The 19,974-nt window shown below is 43.2% G+C and overlaps 1 protein-coding gene across 1 annotated transcript; it reads left to right on the forward strand.

Annotated features, from left to right (window-relative positions):
- The first annotated feature begins 11,383 nt into the window (after positions 1-11,383).
- Positions 11,384-17,388, forward strand: LOC138926565 (trichohyalin-like). The gene is made up of 3 exons (XM_070281126.1): positions 11,384-13,117; positions 14,501-14,776; positions 17,179-17,388. Exons 1-3 carry the CDS (start codon positions 11,384-11,386, stop codon positions 17,386-17,388), a joined length of 2,220 nt encoding a protein of 739 aa, XP_070137227.1.
- The last annotated feature ends 2,586 nt before the right edge of the window (positions 17,389-19,974 follow it).

The following is a 19,974-nucleotide window of genomic DNA, read 5'->3' on the forward strand; positions in this document are numbered from 1 at the left end:
ACGAGACGCACCTCCACACGATCCTCGACCGCCTTCGAAAGGCACATCTCACCGTAAACTTTGAGAAGTGCCAATTCTGTAAAACACAACTCACATTCCTGGGATACGACATCAGCCAGGCAAGGCTTAAAACCATCCGAAGCCAAAGTGGAAGCCATTCGGCACTTTAAAAAACCGCTTATCTCTAAAGACCTAAAAAAATTTCTCGGTATGATTAATTTCTATAGGCCGTTTATCCCACGAGCAGTTGAGAACCAGTGCATTCTCCAGACGCTGATCCAAGGCAATAAAAATAACTACAAAACTCCGATACTTTGGTCTACAGAAGCCGACTACGCATTCACCGCCTGCAAGAACGAGCTTGCAAACGCTACGTTGTTGAACTACATGGCACCAAACTCACAATTGACGCCAATCACCGATGCATCCCACGACGCTATGGGTGCCGTAGTACATCAGATAATCAACGGGCAGACACAACCACTGGGATTCTTTTCCAGGAAATTCACATCGACGCAAAAGAAGTACAACACCTACGATAGAGAACTGACTGCCATCTATCAGGCCATTTTGCACTTTAAGTATGCACTGGAAGGCAGAAATTTTGTAATTTTCATCGACCACAAGCCGCTTATGTACGCCATCAGTCGAAACAGCGAGAAAGCATCACCTCGACGCGCTCGGCAACTGGATTTGATCAGCCAATTCAGCACCGATATCCGGCACATCTCTGGAGAAGAAAACAACTCTCACGCATCGATGCCATCGAACAAATAAACTTCGACGAGATGGCACTGGAACAGGAAAACGATGCGGAACTACAATCGCTAATCAATTCTGACGAAAAATCGAAAAAACAAAGCCGAAAAACCCATCTCACTAACAAAATTGTCTCTTTCAGGCTCAAACAAGCAATTGTACTGTGACGTCGCCAATAACCATACACGTCCGTTTGAGCCTAGATGCCTACGCCAAACCGTGGATGAGGCCCTACATTCGCTGAGCAATCCGGTAGTTAAGGCAACGGACAAATTGGTCGGCAAACACTACGTTTGGCCCCGCATGGCGAAGGATGTCGCTTAAATCGTACGCTCTTGCATCCCGTGCCAGAAGGCCAAAATCCAACGTCACACTAAATCCCCACTAGGAACGACGCCCGTTTCGAAAACATAAATATCAACATAGTTGGCCTACTGCCTTCATCGAACGGATACCGATACTGCCTCACGTGTATCGATCGTTTCTCAAGATGGCCCGCAGCAATTTCTTTAGTAGACATCACACCACAATCTGTAGCCAACGCACTGATATCGGGCTGGTTCTCTCAGTACGGTATTCCCCTCCACATCACAACCGATCTAGGTCGACAATTCGAGTCTACATTATTTCAAGAGCTTTCCGAAATTTGTAGTTTTAAGCACCTGCGGACGACGGTGTACCACCCGCAAGCCAATGGTATGATCGAACGCTGGCACAGAACGTTAAAATCTGCTTTAAAATGCGTCGATCCAATCAACTGGAGCAGTTCCCTGCATCTAATCCTACTCGGCCAACGCACAACAATCAAAAGCAACGTCGGGCTGAGCCCAGCTGAAATGGTTTATAGCACCACACTACGGGTGCCAGGCGGATTTTTTGCACCGAGCACACAAAAACACACACGGTTCCGAGTTCACCGAGGTTCTTCAAAAAACCATGTCTCAACTGCCAACCACTAAGCCAGTGAACCATCATACACAAGAATTGGTGCACCCGGACCTAAACCATTGTACCCAAGTCTTCGTCCGAGTGGATCGAGTGAATACCCCGTTGGCAGCAAACTACGAGGGTCCTTTCGAAGTGGTAAAAAAACACAACAAAAATTTTACACTCAAGGGACACACAAAGGACTCAAGGTTTCCATCGATCGACTTAAACCAGCTTACATCTTCAAAGGCGAAACGCCTCCAACACAGGAGCAGACGACAGCGCCAACTGCTCAGACACCCGAGAAAGTGTCAAGATCAGGACGACGAGTCAGATTCCCAGCAAAGTATCTTTCCCAATTGGAACTCTAGGAGGGGGTACTGTGGCAACCCTCTTCAGTTCTCCTTCTCGACCAAACTCGATAGCTCACGCGAGTATCGATTTTACGGGAGTACATCTCCAACAAACACTCACTCTGGCTTATCAACTTCGTCAGCTTCTTCCGCCGTCACTGCAGAGTCTTTGCCGCATTCATCTCTCGATCATTTTTATAGTTTTCAATGTACATATGTAACAATAAATATAAAAACAGTTAATGGTCATATTGACACTCTAAACTATAACAAGGTTCATATCATTAGTTTGCGATATATCAAGGGATTACTATATATTTTAAATTAAGACTTACCTATTAATATCCAAATACTATTTTGGAGTCTTTATTGTTTTTAATTGGTTTAGATTTTCCAAAACAAATAAGATATGTGCAAGTAAATATAGATTGATTGGTAGGTAAATATAGTGGTAGTTAGTTATCCCTCGCTGCAGTCGATGATGCTGTAGACGCCGGAGGTATTTGTGAGATGATTTCCCCTTGCGGTTGCAGAGGGGGTGTTGCCACTCCTTATAGGCAGTGGTTGAGTTCCCTGGCGGTTGCCGGGGGGAATCCTTCCTGTAACAGAAGTTATGATGGGAGCACTTGCCCCGTTGTCACGGCCCTTGAGGCGCGGTGACCAATTCAACAAATGAATTTACAAAATTGACGGCAATGCCGGAGATTGGTTTTATGCTCTTTATTATACGAGACTCTGACACAAACTGAAACTTAAAGCTAACAAAAAGTATTTCATAGCGGCCACGCAAATGTGCAGTGCTTGCCGCTATGCATGGGCTTCCGGCCAGACGCTATGTCAGCAGTTTGGCCAGAGCGAGCTCTTAAGTAATCGGACATTGCCGTTGCTTGGTTAACTTCAGTTAACTACTCCCCCCTCAGGAATGAGGCCGCCCTCGGCCGACCCTATTTGGGCAATCATCTCCTTCAGCTGGGCCGCGGTTTTTCGGGCCTGAGTGACTCGCCGATAGGTCAAGCCGATGCAAATTAGAGCGCAGCATATTGCTCCCGCTATGAACACCAACTGATGTAGTCGCTGGTGATTAATTTCCTTCCCGAACTCTTTGATGTGCTCCAGATTACGTTCACTCAGTCGGTGAAGGTATGGAAGGCTAAGAACGTCACGTTCCATGGTGATGTTCAGGGAAGGAGAGCTGGCCACTCCTGGAGCCCTCTTCTGGGCCGTGTCATGATTGACCAATCGGGTTTCATTGACCATGGCACTCTTTTCAAACGTGATGAGATATGTGCCTTTTATATGGGCACAGGTGCCATTGTCCACACACACGTGAGCCGAGCGATCATTCACAATTACTATTCCTTCATCAACATAAGTGATGGGATGTAAATCGCTTTGCTGGGTCTCGCAATGCGCCGTGCCTCCAGCGTGAAGCTCTTGGGCGCATGATCTTCTGCGAGCCAATCGGCAAAATGTAGCTCCTGATGTCGGGGAGCACTTTTCCACGGTGTGGATCTCACTGTTGCATTCGGCAATGACGTTATCCTCCAGCCTGAGCATGGTGTCGTGATGTGACACTGGGAAAACGGTAACTTTGCTGCAGGCCGACTTTATCTTTGGAAACTTAATAATAAAATGTAATATGTTATCGGACTGTAAGATCTTAACGGACGATACGGACAAAACATCCCTAATCGCGGTCTCGGTGGGCTCTTCCATCCACACACCTTCCAAGTCTGCATGATCTAGGATGCTGGGGCTAACAATATTAACTTTGGCAAGTGCCACTGCTAGCATCAAACCCTGTAGCTCCATTGCTATCATCCTATTTCGAGTTAAAAGCATCTCGAATAGGTGCCCAGTATCAATTTGGGACTTTTTTGCCGACCTCAGAAGTTGGTTGACGGTATCGGAAATTTTATTAATTTGAATTTGTACTTTGTTGTTAATATTAATCTGCCTATTGTTTGCATTTGTTAATTGGAATTGATTAAATTTAATTTTTTCAAAATCTTCTGCGTCCGGCGTTCCTGCCACCACCTTTAGCGCAGTCCCTAAGAAGTCTAAACTTCTTGCCACTCTATGATGGACGCTCAAAGAGTCGAGCATGTCGCGTAAGTGGGCGACATCAACAACCAAGAGTTTCTGCATGTGGGATTGCGGGAACATGACGGTCATCCCATTAGTTTCTTCGATGACGCGCCTATATTCCGAGAGATTTGCCGAGTGCTTTATAAAGGCAAATTCCTCCCATATCAGGATTCGCCCATCAACGATGGGGATATATTTGGCTTTGGAATAGTCCGTGACGCGTGCCAAAGTTGTGGCCAAAAGGAGAATCAGGGATATGGTCGAAAACCTGTAATTTTGATGTGTTATGAATTTTGTTGAAGTTGGGTAGCCCACCACCAAAGCATGATTAAAATAATAAAGGGTGCAAACTTATGCCTAGTGGCTAGAAAAAAGATAAAGAAAAGTTTGATTATCAGGCGGGCGATAACATGGTCGCGCTCGGCCTACCTAAGGTTGTCTTTGTGGACCACCCTCCCTTTAATGAGGACTGTGGTCCCCATGTCCGCTTCAACGGTTTTCTCTTCACATAATGGTGAGAGTTTGTTGCCTAGGCGTCTGTTGGACTTCACTAGGACTTTCTCGCCAACCTCGAATACTCTATTTTGGCGGGAAGCGTTTTCTCTGTCCCGGAGCTTGTCTTGGGCGAGTTTAATTTTATCTTGAATTCCATATTGTGGCTCACCTGATTGTGCCTGAACCACGTCAGCCGGTCTCTTGTCGATGACCGAGTGGATGGACTTGTTATATCTGGCCGTGGCCAAAAGTATCAGCTCTACGGTATCGCTGATGCCTTTATCGATTTTAAGACATCTTGCCAGCTCTACCAAAGTGCTGTGGAAGCGCTCCACTTGTCCATTGGAGACACTGTGTAGGGGCGGAGCATTTGAGATGCTAACGCCGAAATGGTTTTCCAGCATGGTCACGATGGTGTGCGAGTTCAACGATGGTTCGTTGTCGCAATATACGACCTTGGCCTTAGGGAACATATTCATCAGCTGTAGTAATGCTGGTTTGAGATCCTCTATGGTCCTAGAGGGAATTGGTTGGACTACCGCAAATTTCGAGAATTTGTCGATGCATGTAAGGAAATATTTTTTATCCGTGGAGAAGATATCTATGTGTAGCATTTCTCCTACTTGAGATGGGATCGGGGTTTCGCCAAGCTCTTGTTTCTTCGGATGCCTGTCGTATTTTGCCTTGGCGCAAGTCTTGCATGAAATGACTATTTCGTTCGCTAGCTTGGCCATTTTCGGGAAGTAGTACTCGGAGAGTACCTGCTTCACGTTTTCTTGGGCAGATCTGTGAGCTCTGTTGTGCTCGACAGTAAGAATTTCTCGCCTTTCATCGACTGCAAAAATGTCCGTTACTCGGTTTTTGCAGTGCCAGAATCTTGTGGCAGGGAATTGTCGGATTAGTTTGTCCTGTATCACTGCGAGCGTATGCAGATCGCAATGAATGGCGTTTACGCCTTTAGGAACTATTATGGTTGCGAGCTCTTCCAGCAATGACTCCTCGTGAGTGAAGTCAATAATATGCCGTCTCTTGTTTCCAAAGAGAACGAAGTTCCGCTTTGACGGAGAGCGTGCTTCCTCCAGAATTATCTGGTTTTGAAAGCAATTGAGGGGCTTGTCCGTGGATTGAATTGTGTGGGTAAGCGACAGCTCACTGTGAATTGTGGCCGCGCTTGAGAATGCCTCTTCTTCTTCTACAACGTTGAGTTGTTGCCTCGAGAGGGCATCTGCAACTAGGTTGGCCTTGCCAGGCATGTAATGGACTTTGGCACCACACTCATCGATGCGTTCTTTCCATCTTTTAATTTTTGTATTCGGATTGGAATCCGATACCGCGTAGGTCAGCGGTAGGTGGTCAGTGTAGATGTTTAAATCTTTGACCCCATAAAGGTAGTGGCGCAGGTTCTCTAGCGCCCAAATTATAGCTAACAGCTCCCTTTCGTTGGTAGCGTAGTTAACTTCTCTGTCCTTTAAGGTCCTAGAGATCATAGTGATGGGGCGTCCCTCTTGTGAAAGCACCGCGCCAATGCCATATGCTGAGGCATCTGTCGTTAGATCAAACGCCTTTTTATAGTCGGGGTATCTGAGGATGACATCCTCAGAGGCCAGGATGCTACGTAGCTTTTCAAAAGCTTGCCGTTGCTGCTCGGTAAATTGTACCTGGATGCTTCTGGATCTGTGTCTGCTGACATTTCCGAGCTCCCCTTTTATAATGCTCGAAATGGGCTTAGCTATTGATGCAAAATCTTTAATAAAGCATCTATAATAGCCAGCCAAGCCCATGAACGATCTTACTTCGAAAACGTTTTTGGGCTCAGGGAATTCTTTAATGGCCCTGACCTTTTCTGGGTCTGTCGTGGTCCCCTCGTTGGTGACTACAAACCCCAAAAATTTTACGCTTTTTTTGAAGAAGACCGATTTTTCCGCCGACACTCTCATGTTAGCGTCGTGTAGGCTCTTTAGAACCCAGTCCACGTGTTGTATGTGGGCGTTTTCGTCCTCTGAGAAGACGATGACATCATCGACATAGACGTAGCAAAATTTGCCAATCTGTTCTCGCAGTACGTCGTCGATGGTTCTTTGGAAGATGCTGGCAGCATTTCTTAACCCGAATGGCAGTCGACGGAACTCGTATTTTCCCCCGTTTACGGAAAAGGAAGTTTTCTCACGGTCACGTTCTGCCAGAATAATTTGGTGGTAGCCGGCCTTTAAATCGAGCGTTGTAAAGTATTTGGCTTTGCCTAAATTCCCTAGTATCATAGGGATAATTGGCATAGGGTAGCGATCCGGTATTGTCCTCTCGTTCAATTTTCGAAAGTCTAAAACTAGCCGCATTTTACGGTTTCCAGCCTCGTCGGTGCCCTTTTTGTCTACTACCCGTATTGGGTTATTGTAGGGGGATCTCGACTTCTGGATTATGCCGTTTTTTAGAAGGTCTTGGATTTCGCCATTGACGAAATCTGCCGCTCCCATCGGATACGGATAGGGTCTGGCATAAATGGGCTCCTCATCAACCGTCCTGATGGTGGCTACCACAGATGTGTTGTAAGGTAACGCCTCATTTGGGCTTGCGAAGGCGTTTTTCCTGTCGCTTAGCATTTTTGAAAATGCTTTTCTGACCAAAGGTGGTGCGCTAGAGCAGTCCACCTCAGTGAAATTTACGTTGGGACATGATTGGAACTCTAGCTTTTCCGTCTCGGTGCCCCATCTGAGGTGCCCGGAAGCTAGGTTAAGTGATGCCCCTGCTTGTTTTAGCAGGTCAAGTCCGATGATGGCATCAAAGGAGGACAAATCTGGTAGAATGAAGAACGTAGCCTTCAAGTTAAACATGGAAACAAAGCATTTTTTCGTTATTGTGGTGACGCCATGGATGGAATGTACTGAGAATGGCGAATCTACTGGGCGGACGCCTTTCAACCCCTCGTATGGACGGATAAAATTTTTTGACGCGCCCGTGTCTATTAAAAGTTTCATTTCTACACCTGCTACTCTTCGTCTGATGACGGGTAGCAGGGACTTTCCTCTAAAAAATTTATGACGTCCGAATCGTAATCCTTAATAGCGTCGTCGTCAATTTCCTGGGCCGCGCTTGAAGCTGCGGCGGCATATTTGTTCCCAGCATCGCTCGCGTTCTGCGCGACGTGATTAACCCTCTGCCTTTTGTGTGGGGCAGATCGATCGGACTCAGCCGGCTTCCTGTTTTGGTACGCCGGGGCCTGGGATGGCCGAAGCATTTTGGACAGCGATGGGTCGATGTCCATGGGTTCAGGAGCGCCTCCACCTTGTGGGGCGGAGTGTACTTGCGCCTTGTGTTGTTTGACGTAGTACGGATTTTTTCCCGCATTTGTTTGTGCATTTGTCTGCGCAGAGGCCTGTCGGTACTCTTGCGCTTTCGGGTGCTGTTTCCTATCTTTATCCTCTTGGCTTTTGGCAAAAGAAGCCGCGAAGGAGTATCTTTCGTGGTTGGATTCCACTTCTTGTGCCAAAGCGAGAGCTGAAGGCATATCTTTCGGTTTTGCCGAGAAGAGGACATCCGTGAGGCTGCGCTTAAGCCCCGAGATAAATACTCGGAGTGCGTCATCCCGGAATTTGTCACACAAAACTTTTGCCGCCGAGGCTTCGTACGACATGGTAGCTTTGTTGGTGAGCAAGGTGAGTTTTTTCTCGACCTCGTCATAGTATTGGGTCATGTTTCCCTGCCTAAGAGTGCCCATTTCCTGCTCGATAACGTGTATCTGCCGCTTATCATTGTACGTAAAATCGAGTCGATTTATAATCGCGTCGAAATTTAGTACAGTGCCAAACGAAGACAGTACGGCATCGGCAGGGCCCCTTATTTTATTCCTAATAATAATAACCGCCTGATAATGGCGCGAGCTATGTTCATAATTTCTGAAAATGTAATATGCGGCTACTGCCGCTTGTCTCCAGGAGACGTATGCTTCCTGTGCTCCCGAAAATTCAGGGAGGGACTTGACGGCGTCTAGTGGCTCGTCACACTTAATGTCGTTCCTAATTTCTATAGGCTCATATTTTTTTATTTGGGGAGCCTCCGCTTGGGCGGGAGCGATTTGTCTTTCGTTGACCAGTTCGGTCAGACGGTGTATAGCCAGGCGCATTTCTTCTTCTCTGCGCTGGTGTTCGATATTGGCTTCTTGAACAGCATGTTGAACAGCCGCCTGTATGGTGGCTGCCATCTGATCCATGCTGAAAGCCATGTTCGCGTTAGTGTTAACGCTTTTAGGGGTGGAAGATCTGGCCGGCCCTTCGGTCTCCGACTCAGAATCGCTAGAGAGTTGTCTTATGTTTCTATATTGTTGAAACGGATTGCTCATGTGGAGCTGCGGCTATAAAGTCGCCCGAAATAAAAAATATTTATGTATGAATTATGTGCCGATGGAGGCGATTGAAAAGGTGAAGGGGCCGCGGGGGCTGAGCTGCCGCTTCAGTGTGCGGGCTCGTCAAGTTGCGCTACTGCTGTGTCAAGTAGCGGTAAGGCGAGGGGTGCGCGGGGACTGAGCCGCCGCTTATGCAAACAGAGAAAAAAACAACAAAAACAACAAAGTGCCACACTGCATGCGCGGCCGTATCGTGTTCTCGAAAGTGGAGTGGGAAACAAAACGGAAAAGAAAAATAAATAACCAAAACTGCGCGGCTAAAGCCAAGAATTCTTGTGTAACAAAAAAGACATATAAAAGCTGAATTAAATACACGCGATTATATGAATTATTTCCGATTGAAATTTAAAATTTTTTTGCCAGCGATTTTTTGGTTTTGGTTAGGAATTTTTATTCCGCACTTTTTATGTTATGTAGAAAAATTCATTTATTTATTCACAAAAATAGAAATGCAAACAATATTGGGACAATAATTGGTTTAGATATTTTATAATAGGTAAACAATGTTAATGCCAAACCGTCAGCCAACTAATAAAGATTATTTAAAAGAATTTTTTTTTTTTTTTTTTCTTAAAATTTTATGGGGCTGCAGTTTTTTGTTAGCGTAAGGCACAATATTTTATTATTCTTGCCCTTCTTTCTTTTTTTTTATACACGCAAAAAAAAATTCATGCAGACATAGAAAAATGGTGTAAATAAAAGTGCTCACTTACATGGTTCTTTTACGATGGGCGCCAGTAAATATAGATTGATTGGTAGGTAAATATAGTGGTAGTTAGTTATCCCTCGCTGCAGTCGATGATGCTGTAGACGCCGGAGGTATTTGTGAGATGATTTCCCCTTGCGGTTGCAGAGGGGGTGTTGCCACTCCTTATAGGCAGTGGTTGAGTTCCCTGGCGGTTGCCGGGGGGAATCCTTCCTGTAACAGAAGTTATGATGGGAGCACTTGCCCCGTTGTCACGGCCCTTGAGGCGCGGTGACCAATTCAACAAATGAATTTACAAAATTGACGGCAATGCCGGAGATTGGTTTTATGCTCTTTATTATACGAGACTCTGACACAAACTGAAACTTAAAGCTAACAAAAAGTATTTCATAGCGGCCACGCAAATGTGCAGTGCTTGCCGCTATGCATGGGCTTCCGGCCAGACGCTATGTCAGCAGTTTGGCCAGAGCGAGCTCTTAAGTAATCGGACATTGCCGTTGCTTGGTTAACTTCAGTTAACTTGCATTTTTCCGACTTTGTTTTAAGCTAGTTGGGTTGAAATTTTGTAGTCTCATAACTCTTATTGGTAGTTCCTGTTTTAAAGGAAAACAAGAAAGGAAAGCTAACTTCGGGCGGAGCCGAAGTTTATATACCCTTGCAGAATATTCTGTAAATTATATTCTCCAAAATTAATCATGTGGTGCATTCTTAATACCTATATTTTTTTTGAATTTGACAAATGTACCCTTTTTTGTCTGGCCTTTTTTATAATGCTGGGAGTGACAGTTACGGTCATAAAAATTACGACAAAGTTTACATTCTTATGTTCGCAACCCTTTACCTTTTGGATAACACTCAAGACATCCATGGGATTATCTCCATGGATTATAACCTGTTTAACAGGTAAAATGTGGTAAACCTTCATTTGGTTTAATTTTCATTGAACACGTGCAAGGGATCAGAACAGTTTAAAGGGCCTTAATTGCACAACCGACAACGCAGGTATGAGTGGAATTTATATAGTGGCTTTCTTACTGTACAATATCAGGTAATACCTTTTTTAATTGGTCGAATGGCAAAAAAATAACACTACAAATTAGGACGCAAATTGTTAAAATCACCTAAATTGCAGAACAGGTAGCTCAGGTACCAAAAATAAAAATGTATTTTTATTGCCTTTTTTTAAAAGGGCAATCTAAGAAACCTTTAAAGGGTTAATGGATCATTCTTTTTTCTCAATTATTACCTAGCTTGGCTATATATTTAGAAATCTTATAATCCGTAGATCAGTCAATGAAAAAAAATTACCGAGTGACGACGTTACTCTGTCAGTTTGTGAAAAGTATTTTTACAAGTGCAAAAATTTAAAGAGAGCAGAATTATTTTTTAATAGTGCCAAATTTTAAGTGTGAGAAAGTATTTTACCAGTGGAAAAAATTAAAGTGTGCCAAAGTATTTTTTCAAGTGATAAAAAAATTAAAAGTACGTTAATAACGGGCTTAAAATTGTTTTCAAATAATATTTGAAACACAAACTTTGGTAAGTATATTAACTTTTAAATTCTGTTAAAATCTTATACCCGTGGACGGCATTCCATGTATGTGATTTTATATGCTATCATTCCATAATTTTTATTTTTTTCATACAGCACTATAAAAAATGCCACGCGTATCACGGTTGTCCCAGGAGCAACGCCGCCAAGCTGCTTTAAGCCGCAGCAGAGCCCGCTATGAACAGAATGCGTCCCAAATAAGAGCTCGGAACTCTCAACATATCGCCAACGTTCGAGACAATAACCCTAACATACGGGAAGAAAGTCGTGTTCAGGATTCCATTGCACGCGCGCAGCGGAGAAGAAGCGAAAGGGTTCGCAACCTTGAACGGATTCGGGACGCACAAGCGCATTCAACTCGTCGGGAGGACTCTGAGGAGCGCCGAGAAGAGCAGTTGCGGAACACTGCTGATCATGCGTCTCGGAGGACTAATCAAGAAATCCGTTCTGTAGAGCGTATTCAGGATGCTGCAAGGCATTCAAATCGTCGACAGGACCCAGAAATACGTTCTGCGGAGCGTATTCAGGATGCTGCAAGACATGCGAATCGCCAACAGGCCCTAGACTATCGTGTCTCAGAACGGGCTCGGGATATGGAGGCACGTGCAACCCGTCGACAGGACTCTGAGGAGCGAAGACAAGAGCAGTTGCGAAACACTGCTGAACACTCTACTCGGAGGACTATTCCGGAGTTTCGAATTCCTGAACGGATTCGGGATATGGATGCACGCGCGATCCGTCGAGAGGACCCCGAGGAGCGACGACGAGAGCAGTTGCGAAACACTGCTGAACACTCTACTCGGAGGACTATTGCGGAGTTTCGAATTCCTGAACGGATTCGGGATATGGATGCACGCGCGATCCGTCGAGAGGACCCCGAGGAGCGACGACGAGAGCAGTTGCGAAACACTGCTGGACACTCTACTCGGAGGACTATTCCGGAGTTTCGAATTCCTGAACGGATTCGGGATATGGATGCACGCGCGATCCGTCGAGAGGACCCCGAGGAGCGACGACGAGAGCAGTTGCGAAACACTGCTGGACACTCTACTCGGAGGACTATTCCGGAGTTTCGAATTCCTGAACGGATTCGGGATATGGATGCACGCGCGATCCGTCGAGAGGACCCCGAGGAGCGACGACGAGAGCAGTTGCGAAACACTGCTCAACACTCTACTCGAAGGGCTAATCCGGAGTACCGAAATCCTGAGCGGGTTCGGGACGCCGCAGCGCGTGCTATTCGTCGAGAGGACACCGAGGAGCGGCGACAAGAGCAGGTGCAAAATACTGCTGACCATGCCTCTCGAAGGAACAATCCCGAATTTCGAATTCAAGAGCGGATTCGGGACGCCGCAGTGCGTGCTGCTCATCGCGAGGACCCAGAAGAACGTGCAAGGGAACAGGAAAGAAACACTGGAGAGCACCGACAGCGACGAAGGAATTCTGAGGACAGACAGCGAGAACGGGAGAGGGACGCCAATAACCGGAGAGCAACCAGGAGAAATCCCATAGCAAGAACACAGGAGCAACGGATAAACACATCACAACGCCGGGAAACACGACAACAGCGGAGGATTCGGGAAGAACAAATTCGACAAATGGCAGAAGAGAGATTAATAAACTTCAGGATGGACCCCCAAAATCGACTGGATGCTTCCCAAAGGCAGTCGCAACGCAATATGGACGCAAGAGCTCAACTTTCGGAGGACGAACTGGATCAGGAACGAGAACAACAGCGAAATAGGATTCGAGCAACAGCAAGGGATCTATATCAGAGGAGCATAAAGGAAGGACCAACGGAAATTTGTATTTGCTGTGGAGGAACATGGTTCCGTTCACAGGTAAGTGGATTATACATCCTGGCTATCTCCTCTAAATTTCCTCTCCTAAACGTTGCCACCCCTTTTTTTGTCAAGAAAATTTCCCAGTCCGTCCGGCAAATATAACTTTTGCCACACTTGTCGTCGTGCCATTTCTCTTGGCAAAATTCCATCACTCTGCCTTTCGAATGGGTTTGACTTCCCAGAAATCCCTGAGTGCTTAAATGAACTCACCTGCCTCGAAGAACGGCTTATTTCACCGAGAATCCCTTTTATGAGGATTATTTCTCTCGGCTATGAAAGGCAATGCGGAATCAGAGGGGCAGTAGTGAACGTTCCAATTTCAGTTCCTGATATTGTGACTGCGCTTCCGCGCTCTTTCGACTCTACCCATGTCATCCAAGTCCATTTGAAAAGGAGACTAGAGTACGCTCACAATTTCATGACTGAAACTATTCGACCCGCTCGGGTCCTTGAAGCTGTACGGTACTTAGTGAATACCGAGCTCTACAGAAAGCACAACATTGCACTGAACGAATCATGGCTAGCCGAACTTCAAGAAATTAATGAAATTCCTTTTATTGCGGATGAATCTGACCGCGAAGCAGTAGAGCAACTTCTTCAGCAGCAACACCTATCCCAAAATACTGCAGAGCTCGAAGAAAATTTATATCCCGGAGGCCATGAAACATTATTGGAAAATAATGATACTGCTCTTCAGCGCATTGCATTGGCACCGGGTGAAGGCCGTCGCCCAACAAGCTTAACGCTTGACGAAGACGCAGAGGAACTTTCCTTTCCAACTATTTCTTGCGGAGAAATATTTAAAGGAAATACAACCTATGCGAAAAAAGCCAGATCCCAAATCCGTTTTTACGACCGTCGTTGCGCTGTAGTTCCTAAAGTTTTATACATGTATAAATTTTACGAAATGCAGCGCATTCAAAATTCTATTTCAATTGCTTTACGCAAAAAGTCAGGTGCAGTTACCGCTGGTAATCTGCGGGATGAGTCATTTGTTGACAGACTTGTTCAACATGATGATGGCTACCACATCCTTAAAGGCTTACGGTCTGCACCAGCTCATTGGGAGGCTGAAAAAAAAAAGTTATTGCTATGATTCGACAATTTGGATTGCCAACGTTTTTCATAACTCTTTCCGCTGCTGAAACTAAGTGGAATGAACTTTTAGTTATCCTTTCCCTTCTATTGGATAATAGGGCTATAAGCGAGGAAGAAGCGGCAGCTCTTTCCAGCTCCGAAAAGGCTCGGTTAATCCGATCCGATCCAGTGACGTGCTCCCGGTACTTCGATTATAGGTTGCGGCAATTAATAAAATTGTTCAAAACCGATATTTTTGGGGAATTCAATCTTTCCCATTTTTATGGGAGAATCGAATTCCAGCACAGAGGATCTCCGCACTCTCATGGCATGTACTGGCTTGCTGGTGCTCCTAAGCTCGAAGACGCCGAGAATACCGAGCAAGTAATAAACTTTATCGATAGGTTTATTACTACAAATGGAGATGATCCTGAGCTTCAAGAAGTTATTCAGTATCAACGCCACAAGCATAGTGCTTCCTGCATCAGAGAGTTACGCGGACAGGAGTTCTGCCGATTTAACATGCCATATCCTCCTATGCCCGAAACGCTTATTTTGCATCCAATAGAAGAAGACGAAGTAAATGTTAAAGAACATAAAACTTTGTTCAAAAAAATTAAGGAAGCTTTAAGGACTATTTCTAATGAAGACGCAGCTTTATATAATAATTTTGAATTTTTTCTGTCCCACCTTGAAACTAATTTTGAAGCCTACAAAATAGCCATACGTTCCAGCTTGAAAAAGCCACAAATTTTTCTTCGCAGACAATTCTCCGACCGACTGCTCAATGCTTATAATAGAGATATTCTAGGCTTACACAGAGCTAATATGGATATTCAATTTATCCTAGATGCGTACGCTTGTTGTAGTTATATCATTAACTACATAAACAAATCGAACAGAGGCGTATCGCAGTTGCTCCGGGAAGCCATGGCAGAAATAAGCCATGGGAATATTTCTATTAAAAGGAAATTACAGCACCTCGGTAATAAGTTTATTAACGCTACAGAAATATCGGCCCAAGAAGCAGCTTACAATATTTTGGGTCTGCATATGTCGGAGGCAAGTGAAGGTACTATTTTTATAAACACTTGCCATCCAGACAAACGAGTTAGATTATCTCGCTCAAATGAAGAATTAGAGCGACTACCAAACAACTCGGTGGATATTTTTGAGCGTAATATTCTTGGCCGATATGTGCAAAAGCATGAGCAGTTGGAAGGGATTTGTTTAGCAGATTTCGCAGCTTGGTACAGATTTGTCAAGCGGAATACACGATCTGCCGCTAATCATAGGGAAGACTATGATGAAGCAAATGATGTGGAGGTAGATGACGAAGATGAAGTTGCTGAGCAAAGCTATCCATTGATGGATGGGTCTGGTTGCGTTAAGAAACGCAGGCATCCCCTGATTCTGAGGTGGGTTCGCTTTAGCATTAACTCTTCACCTTCCGATTATTTCCGAGAGCATTTAATGCTCTTCTATCCTTGGCGAAATGAAGAAGCTGAACTTCTTTCCAACGACATTGAAAACACATTCCGGGCAAACCATGAAGCCATTAAGACAAAAAAAAAGGAACTATGATGTGTTTGATGATATGGAGTTAGAAAGAGTTCTGGAAGATTTGCAAGAGGATAGGGGAGATAATGCTCCTGTTGCGGAAGAACCTGCCTCCCAATTTTTAGACGAAGAGTTTAGAGCTTTGGCAGTACCAAATATAGAGCGGAACGTAAATATTCTTCAGGATGACAATGCGGTAAAAAACCCTGAAGAAGACGGCGAACTTCAATTAATTAGACTCCCCCCGTTAGTTTCCAATGATGATCTTTGCTCGCTAACTCGGTCCCTCAACTACAAGCAAAGACAATATTATGCACATAATGTTGTTTGCAAAAATATTTTTTACGAATATGTTGGTGGAGGGGCCGGTGTAGGAAAAAGCAGACTGATTTCTACCATCTATCAGTCTGTGACTTGGCGAGCAAACAAACTTCATGGTGCTACGGATTCGGCAAAGGTTTTATTATGTGCTCCAACTGGAAAAGCTGCTTTTGGAATTGGAGGACTGACACTTCATTCAGTGTTTTCTCTTCCAACTAATCAAGCTTCAGGTCCCTTAAGACCTTTAAGCAATGATAGTTTAAATACAATTCATTGCAAGTTGATCGATCTCCAATTGATTATAATTGATGAAATTTCTATGGTTGGTTCTAAAAGGCTTTCATTTTTGGATCAACGGCTTCGTCAAATTTTCCGAAGCCCTGACTTAAGTTTTGGTGGAAAATCAATTATAGTTTTTGGAGATTTAAAGCAGCTTTCCCCAGTTGGAGACAGTTGGATATTTTCGGAAAGGACAATTAATCCTTACAGCGTTTTAGCAGGAAATAGCCTATGGAGCAACTTTAAGTATTTTGAGCTCACAGAAATAATGCGCCAAAGAGGCGATCATGCATTTGCTCAAGCCCTAAATCATTTATCTGAGGCTTGCATGACAATCGCAGACATTGAGCTCCTTAAACAAAGAGTTGTTTCACCCAGCGAAGTTCCTGATGATGCCATTCATTTATTTTCTTCTAACGAAGAAGTTAACGATTACAATTCCATAAAACTAGCGCAAATTGGGACGGAAGAGTTGGTTTCCACTGCTGTTGATACAGTGAAAACTGCGAACATATCTGGACGAAACGGAGAAAACACGTTAAGATATGCTCAAAATATGAAAACCTCTGAAACACAGGGTTTGCCATATGTTCTTCATCTCAAAACAACTGCTAAATATATGGTAACCGTCAATATAGACACAAGTGACGGACTTGTAAATGGAGCAACTGGTCAGCTAATGCAAATTGATCATTGCTTAGTGAATGGCTCAAATTTAGTAACGCGACTTTGGATTAAATTTTTTGAACTCACGGTTGGCGCTATCGCCAGATCAAAGGTTCGGAACTGTCCCGATCCCGAATGGACTCCAATATTAAAAGCCTCTCGAGTTTTTCAATGTGGAAGATCCGAACATGCTTCTGTTGACCGAAAACAATTCCCAATTGTTCCTGCTGAGGCTATTACCATCCACAAAAGCCAAGGAGCAACATATAGCAAAGTTGCTGTGCATCTTAAAAGAGGCATCAAGCGAGCTTCCCTATATGTTGGATGTAGCAGGGCCACTAGCGCATCAGGACTTTTCCTTCTAGGCGACTTTGTTCCTCCAACAAGATTTGGAGCCCCAAATGTCCAAGACGAGCTTCAAAAGTTAAGAGAGGAAAAGTTTTTGACTACGCATTATGAAATGTTGGTCAGCAATAATGAAAAAATCTCCCTATATTATCATAATGTTGAGTCTCTTCGTGGCCATCGCGAAGATATTTTCAACGACCCCATTATTTGTTCTGCGAATTTTCTTTGTTTTGTCGAAACTTGGACTCTTCCCAGCGAAGATTTTTCTTTACAAGGTTTCGACATTATAAGAAGAATTGATAGCAATCGATTGAATGGTATTGGCAAAAATGGAATTATGATTTATGCCAAGCAAAATATTGCCGAAAATGTAGTTGTCTTGTTCGAGACAAATAAGTCTTTGAGCTCAAGGACTACATACCAATCGATTGCCTTCAAATATCTCAATACATCCTTTATTGTTGTTTATAGGAATCCTGCTTTTCCTATAACACGATTTCGAAATGAAGTTAAGGCGGATGTAGAAAGGATACGCAGTTTAGAAAATAATAGCAAATTGGTTATATTAGGAGATTTTAATATATGCAGATCTACATCCACTGATAGACTCGAGGAAGTTTTAAACGAATTTAATCTTGTTCCAATCAATAATTGTGCAACTACCAAACATTTAACGCAAATTGATTGGATATTTGCTGAAAATGAGCTTAGGAATGCTGTGGCTCTTACATATAGAACGAACTATAGCCATCATGACGGAATTTTTCTAAAATATAGCTGTTAAAATGTTTTCTTTAATTTATTAACTTATTTATTAATTTGAATTGTATATATTTCATAAATGAAAATTAGTAATAGTAGTATTATTAAATTATTATGGTATTATTTATAGATTGTTAAATTGTTTAGTTATAAAGTGCAATATAAGTTAAGTTATTATATTTCCCTCTCGTGGATTGAGACCTTGTCGTGGTGAGGGGGCTGAGTATGTAAGGATTCGTAATAAATATCACGGAAACCAGCATCAATCCTTTGTTTTAACTAGTTTATAAAAAAAAATTAATCAACAACATTCAAAATGGATAGCACTATAAAATAAATCTATTTCACAAAAGTTGGCATTACTTTACATATTTTGATAGTTGTATTCTACGACTAAGATCTTATATGTACCAGTGCTCAATAAAAATTGTAAGTTGGCCAAAAATAAACCCCATAGAAAATCCCAACCTCCTAACTTTAAAAACACCAAAGTTATAGCATTTCCGATCAAACAGTTATATGACAGCTATAGGATATAGTCGGCCGATCCTTATGAAATTTAGAATGTCGTATTATTTTGCCAAAAATAGCATTCGTACTTAATTTAAATTCTCTAGCTTTCAAAACACCAAAGTTATAGCACTTCCGATCATTCAGTTATATGACAGCTTTAGGATATAGTCGGCCGATCTCGGCCGTTCCGACTTATATACTGCGTGCAAAGGAAAGAAAGGTATATGCAAAGTTTCAAGGCGATAACTTTAAAACTGAGAGACTAGTTTGCGTAGAAACAGACAGACGGATAGACAGACAGATGGACAGACGGACATATGCTTATATCAACTCAGGAGGTGATTCTGATCAAGTATAAATATACTTTATAGGGTTGAAGGTGTCTCCTTAACTGCGTTGCACAGTTTTGACCATAATTATAATACTCTCTGCAAGGGTATAAAAAGAAGGGAAAGTTAACTTCGGGCGGAGCCGAAATTGATATACCCTTGTAGTTAAAACCGGATATATATCGCAAAAATCGCATATCGTTGAGGTTTGGACATCGAACGGTACTAGTGATATATTCGGACTCGAAACCGAATCAATCACAACTAATAATTTTTACAAACAACATTTAAGACTTAAAGATAAAGAACCAGTGTACATAAAAAACTACAGAATACCGCACAGTCATCCAGATGAAATAAAGAACCAAGTAGATAAACTTATTAAAGACAATATAGGTGAAGAGTCTGTATCGGAATACAATAGCCCACTTCTGTAAGTACCTAAGAAATCACTCCCTGGTTCTAATGATAAGAAATGGAGATTAGTAATAGACTATCGCCAAATTAATAAAAAACTTCTGCCCGAAAAATTTCCCCTACCTAGGAGTGACGACATACTTGATCAATAAGGTAGAGCTAAATACTTTTCATGCCTTGACCTTATGTCAGGTTTTTATCAAATGGAGCTTGAAGAAAAATCAAGAAATATAACGTCATTCTCAACCAACAACGGCTCATATCGTTTTACGCGATTGCCATTTGGTTTAAAAATAGCACCAAATTCATTTCAGAGAATGATGACAATAGTATTCTCGGGTCTTTCTAGACCCAAGCATTCCTTTATATGGACAATCTAATCGTCATTGAATGTTCAGAAAAACCTAACCAATGTATTTGAACTCTGTAGAAAAAATAACCTTAAATTACATGCACAAAAATGTTCATTCTTTATGCACGAAGTGACATTTCTTGGTCACAAGTGCACAGATAAAGAAATACTTCAAGATGACAAAAAGTATGATGTCATCATGAATTATCCCGTACCACACGATGGGGACA

The sequence above is a fragment of the Drosophila bipectinata genome, chromosome XL (assembly GCF_030179905.1).
Source record: "Drosophila bipectinata strain 14024-0381.07 chromosome XL, DbipHiC1v2, whole genome shotgun sequence".
In the NCBI taxonomy this organism is placed as follows: domain Eukaryota; kingdom Metazoa; phylum Arthropoda; class Insecta; order Diptera; family Drosophilidae; genus Drosophila; species Drosophila bipectinata.